The sequence below is a fragment of the Phytophthora cinnamomi genome (genome assembly GCF_018691715.1).
Source record: "Phytophthora cinnamomi strain GKB4 chromosome Unknown Contig22, whole genome shotgun sequence".
NCBI classification, from domain to species: Eukaryota; Oomycota; class Peronosporomycetes; order Peronosporales; family Peronosporaceae; genus Phytophthora; species Phytophthora cinnamomi.
The window spans coordinates 433,042-460,562 of record NW_027150955.1 but is presented as its reverse complement, the minus strand read 5'-3'; the positions used below and the strand labels follow the sequence as shown (position 1 = coordinate 460,562).

Sequence of the window (27,521 nt, the reverse complement as noted above, 5' to 3'; positions counted from 1 at the left end):
GCAAAAAGCCGCTGACACTTGCACAGTGTCAGCTGCAACAATGGACAAACCACATGAGTCTGCGCAGGGCGCAGACTCCCCCAACAACAAGGCCAACGACCACGGGTCTGTGCAGGGCGCAGACACCGCAAAGAACCACGCAGAGGCCGGGCCTCTAGCGGAGAGCGAGCTGAATGACTTCAGCTCGGATGCAATCAGTTTCATCACCAAAAGACAAGCCGTGATTCGGTTTGTCCAAGACACAATAGCAGCTTCTGTTGATCAACAGAAGCTGAACGCAGACAATGCGGGCAGAGGCAACACAAATGAATTTAAAGTTGGTTCATTAGTTTTGTTAGCTACACAAAACCTGCCTAGACATGCAGTTTCGGATTTCGGAGCAAGCAAGCTTGCTCCGCGCTTCATCGGGCCGTTCACTGTGTTGGCACGGCACGGCAACGCATACACGCTAGACATACCGTCTAGCATGCGGCTCCATCCGACCTTTTACGTCGGACGGCTGAAGCCATACCTGCAGCACGAGCCGTCTAGCTCGGCTGACCCGAAGCCTCGGCAGGAGCCGAGGCAGAAGCGGAGGACTTGGCTTCGGCGACGAGCAACCTCTCCTCCAGCGCGCGGACGCGCTGGAGCAACCCCTTCATCTGGGTCCCCAACTCGACCTGGATATTCGAGGCGGTCTGCGAGACCGCCGCGACTTGGGCCTTCTGGTTCGCCAGCTCCTGTTTTAGGGCGGCGAACTCAGCGCCCTGCAGACGCTCCACGACGGTCACCCGATCCTGGAGAGACGCGTACTGATCAGCCCGGGGCTGATCATACCCGGGGCGTGTTCCCACCCCCGCCACCGCCGATCCGTGACGCCCGCGGCTCAACCCGCTGGATTGTTGAGCGGATTGTTGACCATAGTATCCCGAAAACACATCCTCAAGGTGCTCGTTTCGCATTCGTTGGAGAGGATTTCCTCCCCATCAAGATACATGGGAGCCGCGGAACGTCTTGCTGGAGGACGTTCCGGAAATGGTGAGGGCGTACGAAGAGCAGTACGCGCTGGCGCAGCGGAAGTAACACGAGCGCTGCGATCATCGCTAGCGCCCGAACCCTCACGTGCTCAGAATTTAGCACGGAGCTCTTTGAGACTCTCGGGCACATGGAACGACGTGTACCCGTTCAGGTCGCGGTCGCTCAAGCGGACCGCGCCTGGGAAGCACTTCGCGCACTGAAAGCCCTCGGGCACAGCGCACGGCACACTAGCCTCCTCCGCAGCAACGCGGAGTTGCTCCAACTTTCCACGCTTCGAGTACGTCTCGAAACCATCACTGTCTGCTTAATTCGATCATGGTAAGCACTCGGCTTCTTGTTGAAGTTCTCAACAAAAGAATTCCAACTTTGACAAAGTGCCTGCCACTCGGGCACTTTGCTGCGAAGGGATGGCTTCTTGCTTTGAAACCATCGGAGCTCATGAAAGAGTCCGATGTAGTAATCGCGCCTTTGATGCGTTTCCGCATCAAAGTGCAGCTCGGCAGCCACAGCGTCATCTTTGATGGCGCTGCATACGTACAGCGGCACCTCATTCGGAGGTACCGAGTTCCCAAACCGGTCCGCGATCTCGGACGCGGACGGCATCCATGGATCGCGCGCTGCAGGCGCAGCGCGCGGAGAGCCTTGAGCTTTAACATCACGCGCTGCAGCAGCAGCGCGCAGAGTACTGAGAGCCCCAGCGGAAGCGAGTGGGGTATCGCTCTCAGTACGCGAACGCTTCGAACTCGAAGCGTCCGATTCGTCCCCTTCACGCGGGCGAACGTTCTTGGCGTGAGGGTCGAGCGATTCGCTCGACACTGAGTCTTTGCGCTTTGAGGGCGAGCCCTCCTCGCCCTCCATGTCTTCATCGTCGTCGTCGAAGTCGACGACGTCACCGTACTTCGCCTTCTGGCGTTCGAAGTAGTCGTCGATGGAGAGATGACTCCCCATCGACTTTGCGGACTTCTTCTGAGGCGCGCTCATCGTTGAATGAGCGCGGATTTCTTCTCCAAACGCGGAGAATTGACGAATGGTCAATTCCAAAGATTGACGTGCGGGGACCCCGCGCGTCTAACCTTAAGGGGGGGATGGTGTAACGGGGTTACACGTACAAGTGGCTGCAAGCCACTTGTGAATTTAACAGATAGGTTATCTGGTAAACGTTTTGGATACTTCCTCACATTGGTGTAAGACACACCGATGGATACATTGAAGTGGACCACCACAATGAGTGGTCCACACATACCCAAAGATCCTATTGGTAGAAAGCAGCATCTTTCTACCAATCAGAGACATGCATATTAGCGGGGCTCTGACAGCCAGCCGCTGCCAACCCTTTCATAGATGATAAACAGTTTTTAGCAGCTTTTAGAGGAAGATCAAGTTACAAACAATACAGTTCTCATTTTACCTAATCTAAGTCACTTGGATCCCTTTTGTTACTTAACTTATATTTGTGTATTCAAATATAATTAACCTAAGTAATTACTAAGTACTTACGCTTCCTCATACACGTTGCGCAACGTGTAAGCAAAAGTAGTGAGTCAAGTTAGACCCACTACACCTGGTAGCACTTTGTAGTCCGTCCAACGACCGACTGCTTGACATTCGTACGCGGTGTACGAACGCGGAGCCGAGAACCACATGAGCACGGAGGTGCCCATGGAGAGCTCCAACACGCCTGCAACGCATGTTGCACGCGCTGACTGCCCCCACCTGTCTGACCCAGAGTGGGAGGCCCTCCAACGACTGTCAACAGTCATTGGAGAAGCGGCGATAGCTACAATGCTGTGTACGCTATCGCCGACGGAGCAACATGGTGTTGCTCTGGGCTTCATCATGAAGGAGTAGCGTGACGCTGCTTCCTCGGCGACGGCGTCATCAGGGACGACACCGCGTGCTCAACCATTGAAATTGAGCGTAAGCAATTACGTGGGAAGAGAGAGCGGGCCTCTCCTCCGATGGCTTGTCGAGCTTGACACAGCCATAGCGGCTCGACGCATCGTCGACCCGCTGTCGAAGGTCGCGTTCGCCATGTCCTGCCTTGGCGGACGCGCAAGGAGTTGGGCGTATGGACGCCGACTCTCCGATCCTACGTGCTTCAGCACGTACGAAGTATTCAAGGAGGAGCTCAAACAAGCGTTTGAGCCCCCGCAAAACGAATTCCGGTCGAGGGCGGAGTTCCTCGACCTTCAGCAGGGTAAGCATGATGTCCATGCTTACGCGCAGCGCGCACGATATTTGGTATCAAATATCGTGACTAACCCGATTGACGAGGCGACCAAGGTCGTCACGTTCATGAAAGGACTTAGAGATGGGCCTGTGAAGACCTATCTCTTCCGAGAGTACCCGAGTACTCTCGAAGCTGCGATCACTCTTGCCATGCAAGAAGAGTTTAGCCTGCGGCAGGCTAAACTGCATGTGAACGTGCCGAGGCCGCAACCCCGCCCGGTAACGAGGACGGGAGGTCCGGAACCAATGGACCTCTCGAGCGCAACAACTGCTGGTTACCAGCAGCAGGGAGGTAACGTGCGATGCTTCCGTTGCGGAAGGATCGGTCACTTTGCACGGGAGTGCACAGCTCCCATGCCCCCTGGAGGTGGCCGTCGTGGCGATGCTAGGCATCGCCGCGGACCAACAAAAAACGCGAACATCCAGTAGGCGCGGGGCGCCCTACTGGTAATGCAGTCGCGCGTGCCGACATCGGGCACGCGACACTGAGGACTGCAGCCCCCAGTGAGACCAGCTCTCACTGTAAGAAACAAGATGACAGGCCGAACCTAGTCATCTTGAAGGTTTACTCGAAGAGAGCGAGTGACTCTCTTCGAGCTTTGGTAGACTCAGGCGCGTCGAACAACTTTGTTCGACTACGAAGCCTGTCGAGACTTGACTTCGAGGAGGTAGATACACCTCGAAGTCTTCTGGAGATACGACTGGCAACAGGTGCCATCGTGAAGACCGAAAAGCGCGTCGTGAACGTGCGCTTCTCGTACAAACAACGAGTGTTTGTCGAACACTTTATCGTCCTGGACCTGGACGATAAGTTCGACGTGGTAATGGGCATGCCGTGGTTTGCACGGCATGATCCGGTGATAGACTGGAAGAAGCGCACGCTCGTGCGCTTCGGACGCGACAGCGGAACAGAGAGCGATGGCCCTGTTACCGCAGCGCGCGCACCAGCAGGTGCGCGCGGCTCACCAGTCGAGACAGCGCTTAATGCCGCTGTCCCGGAGTGCCCAGGAAGTGCGCGAGGGCGCGCACAAGTGAGACCCACGTCGGCAATGCTGCCGACGTCGAAAGAAAAAGATGTGTTGGTTCCGGGAACCAACACCCACGTTCAAGCGTGTAAGGGACAGTCCCTGACCCGAAGCGGTCAGGTCGACAACGACGCGTCGGCTCCGGGAGCCGACGCACCCTCGGTCATGAGGGGCTCCGCCAATGATTGGCGTCGAGGTGATGAAGGCGTGTCAACTCCGGGAGTTGACGCTGCAAACAGTGCGGACGGTTGCAAACGTACCGCACTGACGCAATTTGCATGCTGTCGTGCAGCCGGACTGCACGACGAAGCGCCATGCGATCAAGCCGGGCTTGATATCGCGCGCCCGCAGACAGGGTCTGCCTGTGAAGGAACACATTTCCGTGCAGCCGGGCTGCACGGAGGAAAATGCGGTCAAGCCGGGCTTGATACCGCGCGCCCGCGGACAGGGTCCGCCGGCGAACAACTGTCCACGGTCGGGCCTGGACCAGAAGAACAACTGTGCGGAGCCGGGCTCCGCACAACAAGAAGACGGCGCAAGCGGAGAACGCTGCGCAAGTCTCGGTCCGGGACCGAGACGCATCAAGAGCAGTCTGCTGGGCAGACTGAGGCGGTGACGCCGGATGTCGAGACGCTAAGCGTCTTGACGCGCACCGATACTGGATTCCAGCATCGAGAGATGGAACTCGCTAATCCTCCGACGTCGGCGTCGGAGTTGACTTCGCTTCCAGCCATGAGCTGGAAGCGCTTCACACGCGACTTGCACGATGGACGCATCGAGTAAGTCTGCGTTCTTCGGACAGCGAAAGAACGGCGAGCGAGAGCGAAGAGCTGAGGCAGCTCTTCATGGAAGTACCACTGAGAGTGAAGACACTCTCAGTGCGAAGACGAAGCGAGAGCGCTTCGAGGAATAGCGTTGGGACTCGCTGAAGTCGAGTCCCTATTACGAATTGTTGAGGGAGTACAAAGACGTACTCCCGGAAGAGATCCCCGCGGAGCTCTCGCAGGATAAGGGCATTCAGCACGAGATTGATCTCGTGCCGGGCACGAAGTACTGTGTCACGCGGCAGTGGCCACTGCCGCGAGAGCAGGTAAAAGCAATCGACGACTTCTTTGAAAGTTGTCGCAAAGCAGGACAAGTGCGGGAATCAAAGTCCCCGCACAGTGCTCCGACGTTCTGTGTCGAAAAGCCACAGGTGGATGGCGCATCGTTCATGCGTATAACAAGCTGAACGATGCGACGGTACCGGCGCAGATGCCGATACCGCGAAAAGATGTTATCATCGATTCGATGGCCGGGAGCACCGTTTACAGTGCTCTCGACTTGCGAGATGGATTTTATCAAATCCTAATGTGTGAGAGCGATATCCCTCTCACGGCAGTGAACACGCCAAGCGGCATGCTCTGGGAATGGCTAGTAATGCCACAGGGGCTTAAAAATACCCCTGCGACTTTCAACAGGTGCGTGACGCACTTGTTGCGCTCGGTGCGCGACTTCGCACCGAGCTACTTCGATGATATATTCATCCACAGCCGGGCTGTGGACGGGAAGACCGACGTAGAGATGCACAGGGTGCATCTCCGGCAGCTACTTGAGCTTATGCGAAAGCATAAACTCTACGCGAACCTGAAGAAGTGTATCTTCGGGGCGAGCGAGATACCCGTCCTCGGGTGTCTCGTAGGGAAGAATGGTGTCCGCCCTGACCCAGAAAAGGTCAGAGTGATTAACGAATGGCCAACGCCTTCAAGTGTCAAGGAACTGAGGCAGTTCCTTGGCTTGGCCACGTACTTGTGCAAGTACGTGGAGGACTATGCGGGCAAGATCCGCCCGCTGTCACAGCTTCTTAAGAAAGAAGCTGTGTGGAATTGGACACCCGATTGCCAAAAGGCATTCGATACAGTCAAGCGGGGCTTGACTGAGGCGCCGATCTTGGCAGTGGCTGACCAAGATCGCCCATTTCACGTAGTGTGTGACGCATCCGATTTCGCGATCGGATGCGCAGCATGCAGCACGATCACGAGGGCCGTGATCGTGTCGTCTACTACCAATCGCGTCAGCTGAAGCCAGCTGAGCGCAACTATCCGGTGCATGACAAGGAACCTTGCCATGAAGTATGCACTCGCAAAGTTCCGAGTGTACTTGCTTGGGAGTAGACCATTTGTGGTCTACACCGACCATGCTTAACTGCGCACCGCAGTGAAGTCGCTTACATTTCACAAAGAATGGCGAGATGGCTCTCATTCTTTGCGGAGTATAACTTCCGGGTCGAATACAAACCCGGAAGATTGAACGTGGTGGCCGACGCGTTATCACGTCGGCCGGACTATGCAGAAGCTGTTGACGTCAATGCCATTGACGCCATACGATCGAGCAATCCCACATCATCTCTGTTGGATGATGTGAAGGCCGCGTACGCGCACGACGTGGACACGAAACTCTTGCTGGCCTATGGCACAGCGCCTTCTGACAAGTCCCGTCAGAAGCTGCCCAAGCACCTTCGTGCGCGTGCACACCGCTTTCGAGTGCACGACGGATTACTGCTTTACAATGCAGTCGACAACAACGCGGATCGCGTCGTCGTGCCGAACGATAATGACCTGCGACTCAGGATCTTGTACGAATATCATGATGCCCCGACTGCGGGACATCTCGGACGTGAGAAGACATACGTCCTTCTCACGCGCGACTTCTACCGGCACCACCGGTATATGGGTGCGCAAGTACATCCGTGCTTGCGAGGTATGCCACGTAAAGCCTGCGCCATTCGCGCAGGCTCCTTTAATCACTACCGACCTGTCGGAGTGTTGGAAGTCCATGTCTTTGGACTTCATCTTTGGTCTTCCCCCGGACAGCGGAGGGAATACCGGTGTTGTGGTCTCCGTTGACCGTTTCAGCAAGATGGTACGTCTTGCTGCGGTGCCGGCAGAAGTGACTGCGAGGCAGACGGCCCGTCTGTTCGTCGCCATGGTGTTCAAACACCATGGCATGCCGACTGACATTGTGTCGGACAGAGACCCGCGCTTCACAGCGCACCTGTGGCAAGCAGTGTTTACCCTTCTTGGGAGCCAGCTTTCCATGTCGACTGCGGATCATCCGCAGACGGACGACCAAACCGAGCGCGTGAACCGCGTGCTCATCGACATTCTGAAGCGCTATGCTCACTCGTTCCATTCCTGGGGCAAGTGCTTATCGATGGCAGAGTTTTCCCTCAACAACTCAGTGCATGCCTCGACTAGGCATACACCATTCTACGTGAATGCCATGCGGCATCCACGTCTACCGAGTTTACTCGGAGTGATGGCTCCCACTTTAAGTGGGGAGGATCTACGACTGCAATACAGCAGTCGTAAAGCCGCTGACACTTGCACAGTGTCAGCTGCAACAATGGACAAACCACATGAGTCTGCGCAGGGCGCAGAGTCCCCCAACAACAAGGTTAACGACCACGGGTCTGTGCAGGGCGCAGACACCGCAAAGAACCACGCAGAGGCCGGGCCTCTATGGAGAGCGAGCTGAATGACTTCAGCTCGGATGCAATCAGTTTCATCACCAAAAGACAAGCCGTGATTCGGTTTGTCCAAGACATAATAGCAGCTTCTGTTGATCAACAGAAGCTGAACGCAGACAATGCGGGCAGAGGCAACACAAATGAATTTAAAGTTGGTTCATTAGTTTTGTTAGCTACACAAAACCTGCCTAGACATGCAGTTTTAGGATTTCGGAGCAAGTAAGCTTGCTCCGCGCTTCATCGGGCCGTTCACTGTGTTGGCACGGCAACGCGTACACGCTAGACATACCGTCTAGCATGCGGCTCCATCCGACCTTTACGTCGGACGGCTGAAGCCATACCTGCAGCACGAGCCGTCTAGCTCGGTTGACCCGAAGCCTCGGCAGGAGCCGAGGCAGAAGCGGAGGACTTGGCTTCGGCGACGAGCAACCTCTCCTCCAGCGCGCGGACGCGCTGGAGCAACCCCTTCATCTGGGTCCCCAACTCGACCTGGATATTCGAGGCGGTCTGCGAGACCGCCGCGACTTGGGCCTTCTGGTTCGCCAGCTCCTGTTTTAGGGCGGCGAACTCAGCGCCCTGCAGACGCTCCACGACGGTCACCCGATCCTGGAGAGACGCATACTGATCAGCCCGGGGCTGATCATACCTGGCGTGTTCCCACCCCCGCCACCGCCGATCCGTGACGCCCGCGGCTCAACCCGCTGGATTGTTGAGCGGATTGTTGACCATAGTATCCCGAAAACGAACCCTCAAGGGGCTCGTTTTCGTATTCGTTGGAGAGGATTTCCTCCCCATCGAGATACATAGAGCCGCGGAACGTCTTGCTGGAGGACGTTCCGGAAATGGTGAGGGCGTACGAAGAGCAGTACGCGCTGGCGCAGCGGAAGTAACACGAGCGCTGCGATCATCGCTAGCGCCCGAACCCTCACGTGCTCAGAATTTAGCACGGAGCTCTTTGAGACTCTCGGGCACACGGAACGACGTGTACCCGTTCAGGTCGCGGTCGCTCAAGCGGACCGCGCCTGGAAAGCACTTCGTGCACTGAAAGCCCTCGGGCACAGCGCACGGCACATTTGCCTCCTCAGCAGCAACATGAAGTTGCTCCAGCTTTCCACGCTTCGAGTACGTCTCGAAGCGATCACGCGCTTGCTTAATCCGATCACGGTAAGCACTCGGCCTCTTGTTGAAGTTCTCAACAAAGGCGTTCCAGCTTTGACAAAGTGCCTGCCATTCGGGCACTTTGCTGCGAGAAGAGGTCTTCTTGCTTTGAAACCATCGGAGCTCATGAAAGAGTCCGATGTAGTATCGCGCCTTTGATGCGTTTCCGCATCAAAGTGCAGCTCGGCAGCCACAGCGTCATCTTTGATGGCGCTGCATACGTACAGCGGCACCTCATTCGGAGGTACCGAGTTCCCAAACCGGTCCGCGATCTCGGACGCGGACGGCATCTATGGAGCGCGCGCTGCAGGCGCAGCGCGCGGAGAGCCTTGAGCTTTAACATCACGCGCTGCAGCAGCAGCGCGCAGAGTACTGAGAGCCCCAGCGGAAGCGAGTGGGGTATCGCTCTCAGTACGCGAACGCTTCGAACTCGAAGCGTCCGATTCGTCCCCTTCACGCGGGCGAACGTTCTTGGCGTGAGGGTCGAGCGATTCGCTCGACACTGAGTCTTTGCGCTTTGAGGGCGAGCCCTCCTCGCCTCCATGTCTTCATCGTCGTCGTCGAAGTCGACGACGTCACCGTACTTCGCCTTCTGGCGTTCGAGTAGTCGTCGATGGAGAGATGACTCCCCATCGACTTTGCGGACTTCTTTGAGGCGCGCTCATCGTTGAATGAGCGCGGATTTCTTCTCCAAACGCGGAGAATTGACGAATGGTCAATTCCAAAGATTGACGTGCGGGGACCCCGCGCGTCTAACCTTATGGGGGGATGGTGTAACGGGTTACACGTACAAGTGGCTGCAAGCCACTTGTGAATTTAACAGATAGGTTATCTGTTAAACGTTTTGGATACTTCCTCACATTGGTGTAAGACACACCGATGGATACATTGAAGTGGACCACCACAATGAGTGGTCCACACATACCCAAAGATCCTATTGGTAGAAAGCAGCATCTTTCTACCAATCAGAGACATGCATATTAGCGGGGCTCTGACAGCCAGCCGCTGCCAACCCTTTCATAGATGATAAACAGTTTTTAGCAGCTTTTAGAGGAAGATCAAGTTACAAACAATACAGTTCTCATTTTACCTAATCTAAGTCACTTGGATCCCTTTTGTTACTTAACTTATATTTGTGTATTCAAATATAATTAACCTAAGTAATTACTAAGTACTTACGCTTCCTCATACACGTTGCGCAACGTGTAAGCAAAAGTAGTGAGTCAAGTTAGACCCACTACATCTCGAGTCTTCTCGGTGCAGGTATGCCTTCCGGACGCGAGCAACCGTGGCTTCTGGAATCCCAATGCTCTCGCGCACCAGCCTGCGCGTACGGCCGGCCGTCTCAGAATCGTCTTTGCGCAGGTTTAGGAAGTAGTTGTACGCGCTCACGATCATATCGCGCTGAGCATCGCTCATCTTTTTGCCCCTGGTCATTCTCACAGAGCTCGTTTGGCAATGTAACCCACTACAACCTCAAGAGGAGACGATTGACAGTAATTCGCTGGTAGTTTCATCCTCCTTCTACTAATATTAGCCGAGCAATGGTTCGGAAGGCGACTCGGTTACAATTCCTGGCATCAACTATTATGGCCAGTACAATATATATGGTGTTTTCTATTCCCGGTAAATCGTAGGCAGTTTGGTTTATGTATTCAGGGATTTGCGAATTCCTTGACTGCAATTTTCTATAGTGGCTCCAGGATCGCATTCGTTCGATAAATCGTAGGCACGACAGCCTACGATAAGATCGCCATGTGATTGGTCAAAAATTTCAAGCGCTATGGCACTCATTCAGGTGTCGGTACATTTGCATCCGGCCGAAGTACTGGAGGTCTCTCAATGGTGAGCGTCTGCTTACGCTGTGGTTGGTCTATTGGAGGCGTGCAGGATAGGTATTTGGGCTATGAGGCTGCTGGTGACCAATTTCTTGGACGCGTGGTAGCAGGTCTGCCTGTGAACGAATCTGGCTTCGCGGTTCTGCCGCCACATTTCCATGTCAAGGCCAACAAAGCTGTGAATGCAGCGTGCGGAAAATGTTCCCAGGTCTAGCCGAAGAGTCCAGCTTTAAGGGCGTTCCGCAATTTTGCCTCGCTTCACTGATCTATCATTCTCAATATTTTATGGGATTCAAGCCTGCTGACGCCGTCCCGTGTGTGTACACAAGAGGGGATGGAGACAACCACTGTATTGTGTGTCTCTACGTGGACGACATGCTGATCGCATCGCGGGACAATGCGGTGATTACATCGGTGAAGGCTGGAATCGCGGAGAAGTTTCGAATCAAAGACCTCGGGCGCGCACGTTCCATTCTTGGAATTGAGATCGACTACAACGTGGATCACAAGACAGTGAGGATCTCTCAACAAGCGTACACCGAGTCGATCATCAAGAAGTTTGGGCAAGAGAACGCGAAGCCAGGCACATCGCCTATGGAAGCTGGAGTTCATCTGACCAAGGCCGACGAACCGCAGGCGGAAGAAGAGAAGACCAAGATGAAGTCGAAGCCCTACCGATCGCTGGTGGGCAGCCTGATGTACCTGGCATGTGGAACACGACCTGACATTTCGGTCGTGGTTGCCAAGTTGAGTCGTTTCCTGGAGAACCCTGGCCAGAAGCACTGGGACGCCGGAATCAAGGTAGTGCGCTACCTACTGAAGACCAAGGACGTGGGCATCACGTACGATGGGTTATGTGGAACCGATCTCGTCGCCTATTCGGATGCGGACTGGGCCGGCAGCCGCGACGACCGTCGTTCCGTAAGCGCGACGATGTTAATGATGTGCGGTGCTCCTGTGGTGTGGCGTCCGACGTATCAGAAGACCATCGCGTTAAGTTCTACAGAGGCCGAGTATATGGCGCTGAGCGAATGCGTGAAGGAGTGCGTCTGGATGCGCCGTCTATTGAAGGACATTGGCACTGAACAAGTGGGGGCTACGGTAATCTACGAAGACGACCAAGGCGCGATGGCACTGGCGAAGAATGTTGGATACCAAGCTCCCACGAAGCGCATCGACATACGCTACCACTTCATTCGCGAGAAGGTGGTGAGCAACGAAGTCGAGCTGGGGTATGTGGAGACCAAGAACCAGCTCGCTGACTTCATGACGAAGAGTCTATCGTCGAAGACGCTCTGCTACTTGATGATGTGTAGCAACGTTGGACCCAAGCTCGAGACATCGAATTAAGTGGGGGTGTTGAGGTTGCACTTCGCTGTCTGATCGACTCGATCCCTACCGGGAGGCAGACGGCCTGCGCGTACTGGCACGTGCCACCGGGGTCTGTGGTTGAAGATGGGAAGATCTCGCAACCTGATTGGTTGGACTATCTCTGATACTGGAATGTGATTGGACGACAACTTCAATTTGGGTGCTTATGATTTGCATGTGTTGAGTCAACCGATTTGAGCCGCAGCCGTGTCTAGGCGGATCAGTCTTACGACTGGCAACTTCGTTTGGACCGCAGCCGAGATCGTTTGGACCACATCTACAAGCCTCACCTACTAGGGAACATTGCATACAGTAGGGACTGCTAGCTGGTAAAGACACTAACCTAAATCGAGCTCACTTTCGGATTTCCTTCCAACTACTCACTCGACTACCAAACCTCATTCGCACACTCTCAATTGTGCACACCATAATCTGACCCGCTCTATTATTCTCTTGGCTTTATATTTTCGCACATTTCAATGTATCCTTTGAAGCGGCGAGCAGGGTGATGACCAAGAGTATCACAATACTGGTATCAAGTCGGTAAAGTTGTATCTAAATGGTTATAGGTGAGATACCGTCACACCTCCATAAGTGCGACCCTATTGGTTACTTACAGGAGACTTACGGGACGACTTACGGGACGACTTACGGGACAACTTACGGGACGACCCGTCAACTAACAATTGCGTTCAATAACGAGTGGCCATGAAGCGGGGACAGATTTTACGTGCTCCGTCTGGCGACATTTAGTATTAATAACAGAGATGAATACAATTTCACTACAGATACCGCTGAGAAACTTTGGCATCGTCAACTTTTTAGTTCATAACTTGACAATTCAGGAATGAACACCTTGTTTTGCCTTTCTCTACGCTGATTCGACGGCTTGAAGTTGTGCAGTACCAGTATTATGCTTTGCATTGCGTTTGTCGTTTTCACCTAGTGTTTTGCCCGAGTTACAATATTTGGCGCCCGATATAAAAACAGATGGCCACTAACTCGACCAAGTTATTTTCACCAGCCTCGATCTCGATCTCGATTTACGCTATCTGTGGTCGAATTGCCGATCCAAAAACGCAATTCGGGCCGATTTATTTTAAATCGCGATGGTTGTGTACGGATTACAATGCCGCGCTTTAAATATATAACATATGCAAGTGGATACTTACATCTGGACACTTGACGAGTGGTCGGCAGATCGCGCTGCCGATCTGTCGAAGCACCGCAGTTTCCGAAAACCTTCATCGTGCACAAGTGCAGAATGTACTCTCTCGACTACCGTTGGCGAGCCGTTTTTCTTATGCATGTGTGTGAAATCTGTAGGCAGTATGTAAGGGATACATTTGGGCCTAACGTGCGAACACTGCAGCGTTGGTACAAGTTGTTTTTGACCGATAGTGTGGTTGATGAAGGAGATCGAACTAGCCGCTCGTCAGGTTGGCCGAGTGCCGTGGTTACCCGTGTTCGAAAGTACGTGAAAGCCCACCCTACATTTATTTAGAGGAGCTACAGCAGTTCATACGAAACGCTTTTCCTAAAGTAAAATGGTAGTGTAGTATCAACATGTGATCTTACATGGCGGGGAGCAGCTCGCGCCACAGAGAAGCGGAAAGCCCAGTGATGCAGGAGCCGCTCGTGCACTCACAGACGAAGCTAACGAGCCGTTAAACACGTCCAACAGAGCCGTACCGGAGTAGCAGTGGCCGGCGACGTTACCTCCGTGTCCTGAGAACCAACGATGCGCTCGTTATATTAAGTAGGAAGAGGTGGTGCGACTTACCTACATGTGGAGGTCGATTTACTACCATCTCGCATTTTTATGTCGTCGAACTATTTTATCTCAGAGATCGATCTAAGCCCTAAATCCGAGCGACAAAATATCGGCAAACCACAATACATGTAAATTTAAAACCATCAGTGAGTGTGAGAGCACCGGCATCCGGACTGAACATCGGCTTTAAAGCGGTGTATGATCTCTACGTAGTACAGCATAGCCATAGAACGCTCTTCAGCAGCCATGTTTCCTCGTGGTAGTGTCGCCGGCGTAGGCTATTCCGAGATGGCTTAATCCCCCCTGTACTTGACTACTTCCTAGCAGATGTCTTGGTGCATACAAATCAGCTTTTCGTGGAAATACCACAACGACTCGAGGACTTGTCGTGCTTTTGTGTCACTTAAATCTGCTAAGGAGTGGAGACAAAGACAATTTCTCATAAAGTGACACAATCCGCTAATGCAGGATTAAAAGTGTAAAGACCAGTTGCAATGAAGTCGATTGCGTTTATCACGAATGACGTTGAAGGGAGCATGTCACACCGGTGATACCTCGGGACCCGAAGGATCCTCATCCCAGTTACGTGCCATCTAGTGTCCCACATCGAATGAATCAGCATCGCAGCTGTCTCCCACTTTGGGGCGTCACGTCCGGCAGTATGTGGTGCTCGTTGAGCACTTTCTTGGTGTCCATAGCAATACTCGCTCAGTTTGTACGTACATTGGCTCCATCACTAGATAATCTGGATGATAGCATTATGTCATTGCTTAAAGTCGGACCTACTCATATTGCTGAGGGGCGTGTCTAGGTAAACGATATCTTCAGGCATGAAGCTACCTATCCAGCCTCTTTGAAAGTCCCCCAAATTAAAGCATGAACAGTCACCAAAGCAAAATCAAAGAAATGATTACAGGGTCCAAGGAGCTGGTTTGATCGCAGAAGTTTTCCACAGCACTCTATCCGTGACTTGCATCGCGTTACAGTGAAGTATTCTGTAAGGTAACGAGACTGTATGTATTGACGCGATACTTTGACGATTTGTCTGACGTTTCGCTCTTGCGGTCACTTTCGGTGTCGCTCGATGTTGGGCCAGCTACGTAGAAACACTTGTAGCTATGCTCCCTTTTGTTGTGGCCAAAGTTAAAGGAACGGACGAGCCGCCTCGAGGTTTGCGTTGAAGTTCGCGTCGATGAAAGGGACCTTGGCCTCTTCCCCGAAATTTGTTTCGCTCAAAGCGTTGCGGGCCCCGTCAGTCATTTGTTCCCACATAATGAGATCCTGAAGCTCGCCTTTGCTTCTCGTTGTAGTCATAGTTACCGAGCTACCGTCGCCGAGGACGTCCAATCCGTATGCGAGCATGGCACTGCTGCTGTTGATGTAGTCAGTGAAGGGTGGATTGCACGACCAGCGACCGCACGCTGGTGGCGCGTTCTTCAAAATACGATATCCCACTTTGGGGCGTGAAGTCGACACGGCGAGAATCTTCGGCGTCTCGACAGCAGGGTTGTCAAGCCACACAACGGCGCTTACCCACTTGTGTCGATAGCCTTTCTTGGAAAAGACCCCGTAGTAGACGTCCTTGGGGAAGTACCAAGCATACATGATGGCCCAGAGGTCCTTGAACCAAACAGCTCGACCGTACACTTGCGAGCCTAGACCTGACCCCTTGCAGTCTCCGTCCGGTTTTCCGGTTCCCTTCAGACCCCCGCTCGTCTCCCCCGCAGCATTGACAGCAGGGTATGGGTGGCACCCGTCGACGATTTGGAGACTCGGTTTGAACTTGACGGCGACCTTCTCGGATATAGTGGTGGGTTCAGGCTGAGCAAACGGCTGCACTTTATCGTGGCCGATAGGGCCGGCTATGACAACGCTGAGCGTAGCGGCGGTGATGGTGATGAAAAGCAGCGAATGCAGATTCATGGTGCGCGGTTCGCAGGAGGATTGAAACTGACGTGGTCTCCATTTGCGGCGCTGGCCACGAGCAGAAGAGAGTCGGTTGTACGATAGGTACACCCGCAACACGTTGCCAGTTGGTAAGGTACGAGAAGGATCATCCTTAGGATGGGACCTTGGTACCGGTAAGTTCCACTTCGGCCAAGCTCCGTAGCGAAGTCGGTCTTGCTCAAGCGCAGCATCCGACACCCCCACCAATTTTAATGTTACACTGTTAGCAGATGTACAATGTATTAATAGTAGTAATAGGCTTGGTATATAAAATATTATTATATAATATTATGTACATGGTATGTATGTTGGCATCCGTTTGCACGACCAATAAGAATTGAGAGTGGTTGCTGCTCCAGACCAGGAACACTTGTTTTGGTCACAGATCTTTGACTAGCTTGCGCCTTGCATCCGGCCAACGTATATGTATAGTATACGAGGCGGGAGGTAAGAACAGTTTTAACACGAAGCGATAGCCAGCAAGCGCACTGGAAACGCGAGCACAGGAAATGGAGCTGCGCTGCATGGCTGACGGCGCTGCATTCTCGGACTGCGGCGACATAGATGGGGATTGGAGCCTTTGCGTGGAAGCGCGGCCTCTTTGCAGGGAGACGTGCTCGAAATGCTAGGAGAATGTGATGTAGTCGACGTTTGGGCTCGTAAAGGGCAACAAGAAAAGTGATATTGTAACTTAAGGTCCGTACTCTCTTGTACAGAATGGGGCGCCAATACGGAACGGGTGTCATCCTATAACCTTAAAACCTAATATTATGCAATTCTAGAGGGAAGTGCTTGAAGCACTGACATTGGCCATCGCCATTGGCTAGCTGCAGAGCTGGGTTTTGAATCTGGGCGGGAAATTCGAATTTGACTCGAACAAGATGGATCGGCAAGCAAGCACGGAGAATGCGCCTCACCAAGCTGCAACAGCTCGACCTCTGTGCAATGCGCACCCGCGAGCCAACGTGGAGCCTCAAGCTATCGGACATCTTCACCAAGCCGCTTCAGCGTGTGATGTTTGAACGGCTACGTGAGCGACTCCGCGTTGCCCGGCTAAACTAAGCTTTGAGGGAGGCTGTTGGAACTAGCAAAGCAGAAACCAGCCGGTCTCGCAGAAACAGCCGCCAGATGACTGCCGTGTTGATGAGACGCGCGGTGAGGAGATGATTAGACGCCACTCGACGACGGAATCGCGTGGCGTCGACACTGGATCGATGCCAAGGTAAGAGATGACTGGCAGTAGGAGAAGTCGGTGACGTAGAGCAACTCGCGTGTGTGTCGGTGATCGCCAGCTGAGCAAGCGAACGAAGCGAGCAAGATCAAGGAGCTGGGCGGCATCCGCGGAACGAGGCTCGACTGCATGAAGCTACATAGAACGGTTGCGACCTGGGGGAGCGCTGGTCGTGTCGGCACTGGATGTGCGGTGACGTCGTTGAGAAAACTAACCAGTAAGTGCAGTGTGAGAGCGAGAGCTGTAGGACTAGTGAGCGAATTCGACGGAGCTAACTTTTTCAATTTCACTTTCGAATTTACCATCTGACCAACAAGCGGGTCTTCAGCAAGGCGGCAAACTCCCCTGCGGCTCCCGGGAGTGCAACAGTTTCCTCGTGGTAGTGTCGCCGGCGTACGCTATTCCGAGATGGCATAATCTGTGACGTGGACGTCCGTCTGCCAATGTGATGACAGATGACTCCCACGTCAATTGCTAATGCATACCTTTCTGTTTACGCTGTACAGCGTAATAAAACGTTGCATGGTTTATATTCGTTACATGCTATCCTACTGGTCAATATCAAGAATAATCATGATTATGGGACGCATAAACATGGAGTTTCATGCGACCTCATTGGATAAAAATCCTTGAGATGTGCAAAAATCAAGTTTTCGAGCCGAACTTTTGCTTAAGGGACGCGAGTCGCATATTTGGATCAAGCTACGTTTTGGATTAGTAGATTCTCATTGGTAGATCAGGATAGAATTAGGATCTGAGATTGATAGACTTTAGGATGGGACCTGGATACTTGTTTGCGTGTCCAGGTCGCCAAGAACTACTGGTTGTGCGGCGGCAATGAGCCGACGCCAAACTAACGATTCAATCAATCACTTTTCAACTTCCAATCTTCCTCTCAAGTGTTCGACGGGCGCCCGCCACTGCGCCCTCAAGCTTCGGGTCTCCGCATCGGTTTGTGTGACATAGTAGCACTTGCCGTGTCAAGCTTCGGTTCAAGTTCAAGAAAGGTTTACTCGTGGCCACATCGTGGGAAGCGAGTTTTACCTGTGACTATTGGAGCCAGCCACATCGTGGGGAAGCTCTAGGTTGCGAACGTGCAGCTTTTGAGGAGCACACTTCGAAGAAGTGGGTACATTATCACTCCGTGTGGCCGGTGGAAATACCACGTAGAGGCTTTGCCTCCGCCTAGATCGGATTGTACCTAACCTTCGCTGTGTGCTGGGCTTTCACTAGAAGCCGGTTTAGCACCAGGGCGCCTGCATTGTGTCTGCGAAAGCGGAACTTTGTAGAAGTATTACGGTCCTTGGTTACCCGGTGGTAGTTCCTTGCCTCTTTTTCGATCTTTGGAGTCGGTCTATGGCCCACTACAAGAGGGTCACAACCAAAGCAGTAAGAGGAAGCATCAGAAAGCGAGTGACGTCAAAGCATCATCGACGTCCACTCCTGCTCCTCCACCTGTTACGGCGATTGACACCAGTCTTTTCTTCTCGCCAGCCGAGGCGGAGAGTTTCGCTAAACTTCAAGTGGATCTCCTCCGCCAGGTCAAAACGGCTAAGCGGGTTTTGGGCAAGTTTCGCAACGAGACTTTCTGGATCAAGGACGAGAGCATCGAGCCTCAGGTTGATCGCCAACTTAACCTGGCGTTTCTGAACCTTTTGGAGTGCCAAGACAACCTTGCTGCGAAGCTTAACGGCCTTATTCGCCAGAAACCGCAGCAACACTAAGTTGTAAAACACGTTTTGAGCTTTTAATTCCTTTTCCGTTTTATTTCGCCGTATTTTACGGATCACTCACCGAAAAGTCCATCTGTCCTACCCCTAATGACTATGACAAGGAGTAGGGCAGCTGAGAGTGAATCGCCTAACCCGCGGCAACGCCAAGTGCCACGGACGGCTCAAGCGGAGACGCCAACACCGCAGGAAGCTCACCACGAAGTCCCACCCGCCGGAACGGCAAACGTTGCACCTGACGCAATGTCAATGCAACAGTTCATGATCTGGTTAACGCAACAACAGCAAATGTATCAGACGCAGATGCAAACGCAATTTCAGATGCAAATGCAGCAAGCCAATAACCGTTTTGAACACTTGCTCGCATCGCAAGGTGAACGACGGAAGAAGGGTCCTCCCATGTATCAAGGGAAATTCGGTGAGGATTTGGAACTATGGATCTTTGCCATGGAGGAATATTACGTTAACAAGCGCGGATTGGTGGAGGCCGATACGTCCGATTTTGTGACCATGATATCCAGCAGTTTAGGTAAATCTGTGCTAAACTGGTATCGCGCTTTTTCGTCAGATTGTGAAGCAACAGGAGTTCCCAAAACATGGCAATTGTTTAAGGGGAAGCTACGTGAACGCTTTCGCCCCAAAGACTTTGAATACAATCTACATGAGCGATTGTTTCAGCTGAAACAACACGGGACCATCCATGAATATGTGTCATCGTTTCAGGATCTGATGTTTCAATCCGAGTTGGAGATTTCGGAGATGGAGAAGCGGTTCTACTTTCAGAACGGATTTCGGCCGGAGACAGCGAAAAAGGTGAAAGAGCTCAGTCCAAGATTCTTGCATGAAGTAATTGAGATTGCAACGAATTTCGAGTTTGCTCACTATGGAGGACTCTCGGCAAAGACCACGGCGAATCACCAGCCTTCTTCGAAAGCGGTATCATCTGTGAAACCAGCAGCTAACAATACAAGCAAGCCGCCGGAGCGAAAGCTGTCACCGAAGAGTGGACCAAAAGAGGATTGGCGAAAGTCAGCCACTTGTCATAATTGTGGACAAGTCGGTCATATCAAGCCGCAATGCAAGTCCACGAAGGAAAGCAATCACTATGTTGGCTGATCATTCTACGCCATTTTGGAAGTGAAAGCTTTAGCCTACAATCAGGAGGAGGCAGCGACTGACGTCTCAATATTCGTAGACAATGGAAGCAGCCTCAACGGTGTCACTGAAGATCTAGCTGTACGACTTCAGCTGAGCATCAAGGAGCATCCTGACGACATGATGACAGTTCGTCTAGGATACAACCAAACAGTGCAAAGACCAAGACGTACTGTCGAAATGATGTTACAGATTCCGGATTTCCCGGTGACGTGTGAAACGTTTACGGTCATGCCTGTCCAGGAGGATAAGGATGTGCTCCTCGGAATGAAGTGGCTTCGGGAGAATAACCCGGACATCGATTGGGAACGTTTACTATTGCGCCCGCGTACAAGGACTGAGGAACCCCAGGCTCTTCAATTAGTGGTACCTAACAGACCTCGAACGCGTATGATCGGAGGCCGTCGTTTCAAGATCGCAAACCAGAACCGCGAAATCTTCCATTACTACCGTCGGCATGGTCACAAGGGTGCGTTCGGTGAAACGAAACTGATCACAACGAAGCAATTTCTGAAGGAACTCCGCAAAGAGAAGGATATCGAAGCTGTGTTTGTTGTCAATCCACACGACTCAGAAAAGGCTGAGCGTTTTAAACAACAAGGATAGGAGGCACTGGTGAACAACCCCGCCTATGAAGTCTTGCTCAAGTATCGCGATACTGTGTTTCGCACTGAGCTGCCAAGTACCACACCCCCTGTCCGCGAAGGTATTGAACACGAAATTCAACTTCAGCCGGGAACACAACCGATTTCGGTGAAACAATGGCGCCAAAGCCCGGAGCAGCGAACGGTGATCCAGGATTGGACGCAAGAGATGGCACAGGCTGGCATTATTCGACCTAGCACCTCTGCAGTCAGCGCTCCGACGTTCTGCGTCAAGAAGCCCGTGGGTTGGCGCATTGTGCACGATTATCGTCAACTCAATAGTGCCACCATTTTGCCAGCGATACCGATGCCGAGAAAGGAGGACACATTTGACGCGATGGGCGGTAGTTACTGGTTCACCTGCATGGACCTCTTGTGGGATACTACCAGGTTAAACTTCGTGAATCTGATATTCCATTTACTGCTTTTTCGACGCCCGATGGGCTGTTTGAGTATCTTATAACCCCGATGGGTTTGAGCGGTAGTCCGTGCACATTTAACAGGCTGTTACAGCGAGTGTTCAGTGACTTGCGCGATGTGATGCGCATTTATTTTGACGACATCTACATTTTTACGCAAGATAAGGACGTGCTGGTGCATGTCGACGCGTTGGACAGAGTGCTTCAACGGTGTCGAGAACAGCAATTGTACGTAAAATTGTCGAAGTGTCAGTTCTGCGTTGAAGAGATCCCCTGTCTCGGTGACGTTGTGGGTCGTCATGGTGTTCGAATGGACCCTGACAAGTGCGCGTGATCCGCGACTGACCGATTCCACGTACCAAGAAACAAATGGAAAGCTTCTTAGGTACGACGGTCTACGTCTCACGTTTTTGCGCCGACTTCGCACGCTTTGCAGGCCCACTGCACGAAAGTACTAAGGGTTTACGCCCAAAGGAAACGTTACACTTGTCTGAGCATCAGTTGGAATGCTTCCATGAACTCAAACGCCGTCTCTCCACCCCTCCTGTACTACAACCTCCTGATTTCGACAAACCGTTTGGTATTCGTATGGATGCCTCGAATTTTACCATAGGGGGAGTCTTGTTTCAAAACGAGGGAGGGTTGGAGCATCCGATTGCATACACAGGACGCAAAATGAAACCAGCGGAACTCAACTACCCTGTTCGTGAGCAGGCGTTACTGGCTATCATGCATGCCCTTCGCGTGTGGAGAGTTTACCTTCTCAATCGCCCATTTACCGTGGAGACAGACCACAAGAGCATCGAGACTATATTGACGCAAAAGACAACCAATCGTCGTGTTGCGCGCTGGTTTAACGAGCTAGCTGAATTCCAACCGCAGTTCAAGTGGATCCCAGGAGAAAGTAACCAAGTGGCGGATGCAATGTCCCGAAACCCACTATTTGAGCATAATGCCGCTCAGGTTAGTCTCAGTGAGCTCCTTGAAGCTGCTCAAAACCGTGAAATTGTTACTAGTATCCAAACGACAAGTGCTACTGTGATGCACTCGGCCAAACAACTGTACTCTACCGACCGGAGAGTTCAGGAGTTGTTGCAGAGTATTTCTAGTGGTAAAGAGGTACCACGCTAGTCTGTGAAGAATGGATTGCTATTTTACCAAACGAGAGATGATGAAAATGCTCGACTGGTAATTCCGGATAATGAAGATCTGAAGAACCGTGTTATTTGTAAAAACCACCATGTGGTCACGGCAGGTCACCCCGGATACTTTAAGACATACTTGGGTGTCCAGAAAAAGTAGTACTGTGCCAAGATGTCGAAATACATTCAACACTATGTCAACACGTGTGAGCGTTGTCAGCGGAATAAGGCACGCCAAGCGAAGCCGCCCGGACTACTACAACCTTTGGAGATTCCAGGAGGTAGATGGGTTGATGTGTCGATAGACTTTGTGATTGCACTGCCGAGCACGGAAACCGGAAAAGACGCCATTATGGTTATTGTGGACCGGTTGACGAAGCGTGCGAAGTTCATCGCAACCAATACGAATGCGACAGCAGAAGAGACTGCTGCGCTATTCATGGTCAATTATGTGAAAGACCATGGCGTGCCGAAATCGATCGTTTCTGACAGAGACTCCAAATTTACGTCCAAGTTCTGGCAAGAAGTGATCAAGACTTTGGAGACAATCCGCAATTTGTTGTCTGCCTTTCGCCCACAGACGGATGGTCAGACCGAACGTACTAATCGGTTTATTGAAGACTATCTTCGGGGTGTTGTGAACCCATTCCAAAATGACTGGGATGAATATTTGCATCTCGCTGAATTCGCGTACAATAGACGTGTTCATTCCTCAATCGGTATGTCACCGTTTGAGGCTGATCTGGGTTATGTGCCCTATATGCCAGATGATGTGGCTAGGGACCCGGAATTTGAACAGTTGCCCAAATCGGCGCAAGCATTTCTGCTCAAGCAAGATGCAATTTTGAAGATGGCACAAGATGCAATGAGTGAAGCACAAACTCGTATGAAGTCTTACTACGACAAGAACAGGCTTGCTCAAGACTTCAAACCTGGCGATATGGTACTCCTAGATGGACGAAACTTGGACATTCGTCATAAAGGCTTCGCACACTCAAACAAGCTCGCACAGCGGTTTATTGGACCTTACCCGGTTGTGAAACAAATTAATCGTGACTCATACGAGCTGAAGTTATCAAAGGGTCTCAAGTTGCATCCCGTATTTCACACCTCATTGCTCAAGCCATATCGCAGTGATGAATCACGGAGCCAAAGTGTGAACAAAGTGATTTTGAATGACGGTACGGAAGGTCAACTTGTGCGCGAAGTCATTGGTCATCGTAGCAAGAAGAAGAAACCCCAATACCGGATTTGGCGGCTTGGTGAATCACGCGAAGAAGCAACGTGGGAACCAGTACAGAACCTGGATCAGATTCCAGGTCTCATTGACAAGTACTGGGAAACGAAGAAGAGAAAGCCAGCTTCGAAATAGAGGGGTCTTCTTGGAAGGGAGGTCATGTGACGTGGACGTCCGTCTGCCAATGAGATGGCAGATGACTCCCACGTCACTTGCTAATGCATACCTTTCTGTTTGCGCTGTACAGCGTAATAAAACATTGCATGGTTTATATTCGTTACATGCTATCCTACTGGTCAATATCAAGAATAATCATGATTATGGGACGCATAAACATGGAGTTTCATGCGACCTCATTGGATAAAAATCCTTGAGATGTGCAAAAATCAAGTTTTCGAGCCGAACTTTTGCTTAAGGGACGCGAGTCGCATATTTGGATCAAGCTACGTTTTGGATTAGTAGATTCTCATTGGTAGATCAGGATAGAATTAGGATCTGAGATTGATAGACTTTAGGATGGGACCTGGATACTTGTTTGCGTGTCCAGGTCGCCAAGAACTACTGGTTGTGCGGCGGCAATGAGCCGACGCCAAACTAACGATTCAATCAATCACTTTTCAACTTCCACTCTTCCTCTCAAGTGTTCGACGGTGCAGCATTTAGTGTTGTTCCTGACTCAACGCTATGGCTTGTCCAGTGTTTTCGTGAGGTACTGAATAGTGCCTAGGACTATGCTGGTAATAGTCGGAGCACTTTTTGCCGCGTCAAGGGCGACACGTTCCGGTTGGAGAATGCTGTAACGATTCAGGTGTTGCGTAAATCTCGCGTGATGACATACGCATTCGTCCTGGATCCGATATTGGTAGAACGCATCGACGTTCTTGAATACAAAATGCGGACATGCAAAAGTAATATGGATATGCTTCGCCTGGAGGGTACAACGAAGTCTGTTACGTATCTGTCAGAGATTGGAAATGTCAAAGAGGAAGTGGTAAAACTACGCAGTTAGTTGGATGCGCGTGCTGTCGTGCTAACGGATATGTTGGGGCAGCTCAAGGCACTGGGAACCCTTGTGCGTAACCAGACGGTGGGAACCCGTCGAGTTGGTGATATTATCATTTGGGACAACGGTAATCCTGACAGTATGTTTGGTGATGACGGTGTGATTCGGTTGCCACATCTAGGCCTGTACCAGATAATGGTCGTTGTCAGTCACCATGCGGATCCACCTGGGGAAACTATCCAGCTGATCAAAGACGTTACTTGTATACACTGGATTCGCCAAGGGAACTATTCTCTACTAGTTTCATGTGCATCACTCATATCGACAAGAACGATCAACTCACTGTCAAATGCCCCACCGAAGTTCTCCCATGCTGCTTAATTACACTCATTTGCCTCGGAAAATAATCGCTTTACACGGTTCGCATCGCAGAGAGCTGGGTGTAAAAGACTTCGGTCATTCTGCTATCTTTGGCTGGATTGTGTTGAGGAACGCCTGCACTACGTTTCAGTCGTTACTACCGAATCTGTCACCAGGGAAATATCGGTGCCAGCACTTTCAACTGCTTTGTCCGGTTGACCAAAATGAACGAGTTCTCTGTCGCATGCGCTGCTAACACCTCCGTTACGAGCAACGTGACATCAGTTCGCCAAGGGAAGTGACACCAAGCTCCGACGCACTAAGACAAGACATAAAGCTCTCAGAATACCATTGTATCGTGAGCGCGATTTATGTTTATCTTTCAAACTTTTTTATAGTCCTCACCGCGGGTAGCTCTGCAGATGTATGTGTGCACAAGTCAATTCATTCAGTCCACGACATCCCGAGGAATTAGTCTGCACTGCCACCACGATGTCGACAATACCTTTTGGACTGGCTGCAACCATGGCCAAGTCCACGCTACAAGCACGTGGGAAGTTTGAGGGTACAACGACCTTCTCTCTTTCACCAGCCCATACGTACCGCTACGTGCTCTCCCTGGACAACGGCCAACTTCGTATCGCGCTCGAGGACTGCGACAGCAAGAAGCAGTGGTAAGATAATTCTGAGGTGTACAATGCACTTGTATTTCAATCTCAAATTTGCGCTAATTCTTCCTCAGGTGTACAAAGGGACTGGATCTCGAGAATTATGTTGATGGTTCAAACTCCATCCCAGACGCCCATCCGGCAGACTACGCAGAGGTAACACATAACCATCCTTTCGATATTACAAAACCGACTTCAGCTAATATTTTATCGATGCTGAATAGTGTTTCCACGAGTTACTTTCGACACCTCTGCAAGGCACCAATAAACCCCCGCGAGCCCTTCGGAAGGTAAAAGATGATCACATTCTGCTCGAGTTTTATGTGAAGGTTCAAGCCTTGATGAAATCGAAAGTTGTGGCGTACACTTTCAACCTGGAGCCAATTTCAGTGGAGCGCATTGATGTATTGGAGGCAAAGCTTTGCGATCTACAGGCAGAAGTCAAACTGCTTCGAGCAGAGGCTACGGGGAGAAAATCGGCGGCACAAGAGATGCAAACAATGATTTCGGATCTACGAGCGGAGATGAAGTCGCTGTGCGGAACCGCAAACGCGCCAGCGGTCTTTCTTGCGCGAGCAACGAGTCAGTTAGGGACGGAAGGGGTGCTACATTGGCGCTGTGAGGGCCTCAAGGTGATCGATGGAGTGTTTATCAATCTCAATCCGGGAATTTACCAAGTGAGTGTGACTGTGGACTTCGAGAATGGTCACAGCGAATTGCAGCTGAACAAGTGCACGCACCCTGTTTGCTCTACCAGCGGCTTTCGGCAACTCTCTCTTGCCAGCATTGTCCACGTGCACAAGGGGGACCGAGTCTCCGTTCTAGCCAATGGCAATGTCGTCATTGGGTATATGACACTTGCACTTCTCGCGAAATTAACTGTCTAGGTTATTTCTGAATAATGTTCGGTAGAAAGAGGCCGCGATTTCCTCCTACGAAATACAAGTTACTCATCACGAACACCAGAATTAATAGAGGGGTTTGAATGGTAAATGCTAGGTAGATTCGTGTGTTTGCGACAAAACACATTACGATCTTCGCAGTTGGGATGTATGCTACTCAATAAGCGGGACCACGTTGTGCAGTGCAAATGCCAAGTACTCGTCGGACGAGTTCTTGTTCACCCACGTCTTATCTTCTTTTCAAATCGCATTGTTTTATGGGTTTCCTTCGGAGCCTGGGATGTTTCCAACACTCTGGGTCCTGTTTCTATAACCGATGCGACCAGTGTTCATTCCAAAATTCCCATCGTCCACCTTAACCACAATTTAAACCAAGATGGCTAGCTTCAAGAACTTCTTGACAAGAAGGCTGTCAGCAACGGCACTCTATCCGCTCCCGGCGTGCAAGGGGCCAGCGCTGATGTGCCAGTCCAACCTGTCACAGAGACTGTAATGCACGAGAGCATCGAGCATGAACGCACCACAGTCTTTGCACTGCCACCGACGCAAACTTACCCCTATTCGCTCGCCTTGAACAGTGGCAAACTCCGCATTTGGCTCGAGAACTGTGAGAACAAGAAGCAGTGGTAAATTCGGGGATTGAACTAGTTACTGTGTGACGTCGAACGTTGTCGTAGGAGCCCAAGCGACTCGGTACTTGTGGGCCGTCCAACTACATACCCAACGTAGGTGCAGTCAGTCGATTACATTGAGGTACGTGTGTGGTACCACAGCAGCACACGTTGAAGCGAGATGCTAATCCTTATTGACGCACTGGATCATATGTATTGTGCTGTCATGAGCTGCTCAATCGAGCTGTCGAAGATGCAAGCGATGTTCCAAGGTATTTTCAGAGCCAAAAGACGATCGGTTGCGCCTGGAATTATCTGTCAAGATTCAAGTGATGCTGCGGCCTTGCATGCTGACGTATGCATTCAACCTGGAGCCGAATTCGGTGGAGCGAATTGATATTCTTGAGGCCAAGCTGCGCGACTTACAGGAAGAGTTGAAGCGTCTTCGAGATGAGGCTGGTGGGAATTCTACAGTGGTGAAACTGCAGAACGTAGTGGGGAAACTCCAACGTGAATTTGTCAAGTGATTTCCAGTATTCAATGCGAACTCAA

At 51.6% G+C, this 27,521-nt stretch overlaps 2 protein-coding genes across 2 annotated transcripts; both read right to left on the bottom strand.

Moving 5' to 3' along the window:
• Positions 1 to 8,136: 8,136 nt before the first annotated feature.
• On the bottom strand, positions 8,137 to 9,227 carry IUM83_12089 (uncharacterized protein; the record flags this gene model as incomplete). Its single annotated transcript, XM_067936691.1, has 2 exons — positions 8,137 to 8,425; positions 9,163 to 9,227. 2 exons carry the CDS (start codon positions 9,225 to 9,227, stop codon positions 8,137 to 8,139), a joined length of 354 nt encoding a protein of 117 aa, XP_067795103.1.
• A 5,836-nt stretch (positions 9,228 to 15,063) lies between these two features.
• IUM83_12088 (necrosis inducing-like protein NPP1 type) lies at positions 15,064 to 15,843 on the bottom strand (the record flags this gene model as incomplete). Its single annotated transcript, XM_067936690.1, has 1 exon — positions 15,064 to 15,843. One exon carries the CDS (start codon positions 15,841 to 15,843, stop codon positions 15,064 to 15,066), a length of 780 nt encoding a protein of 259 aa, XP_067795101.1.
• Between the last annotated feature and the right edge of the window lie 11,678 nt (positions 15,844 to 27,521).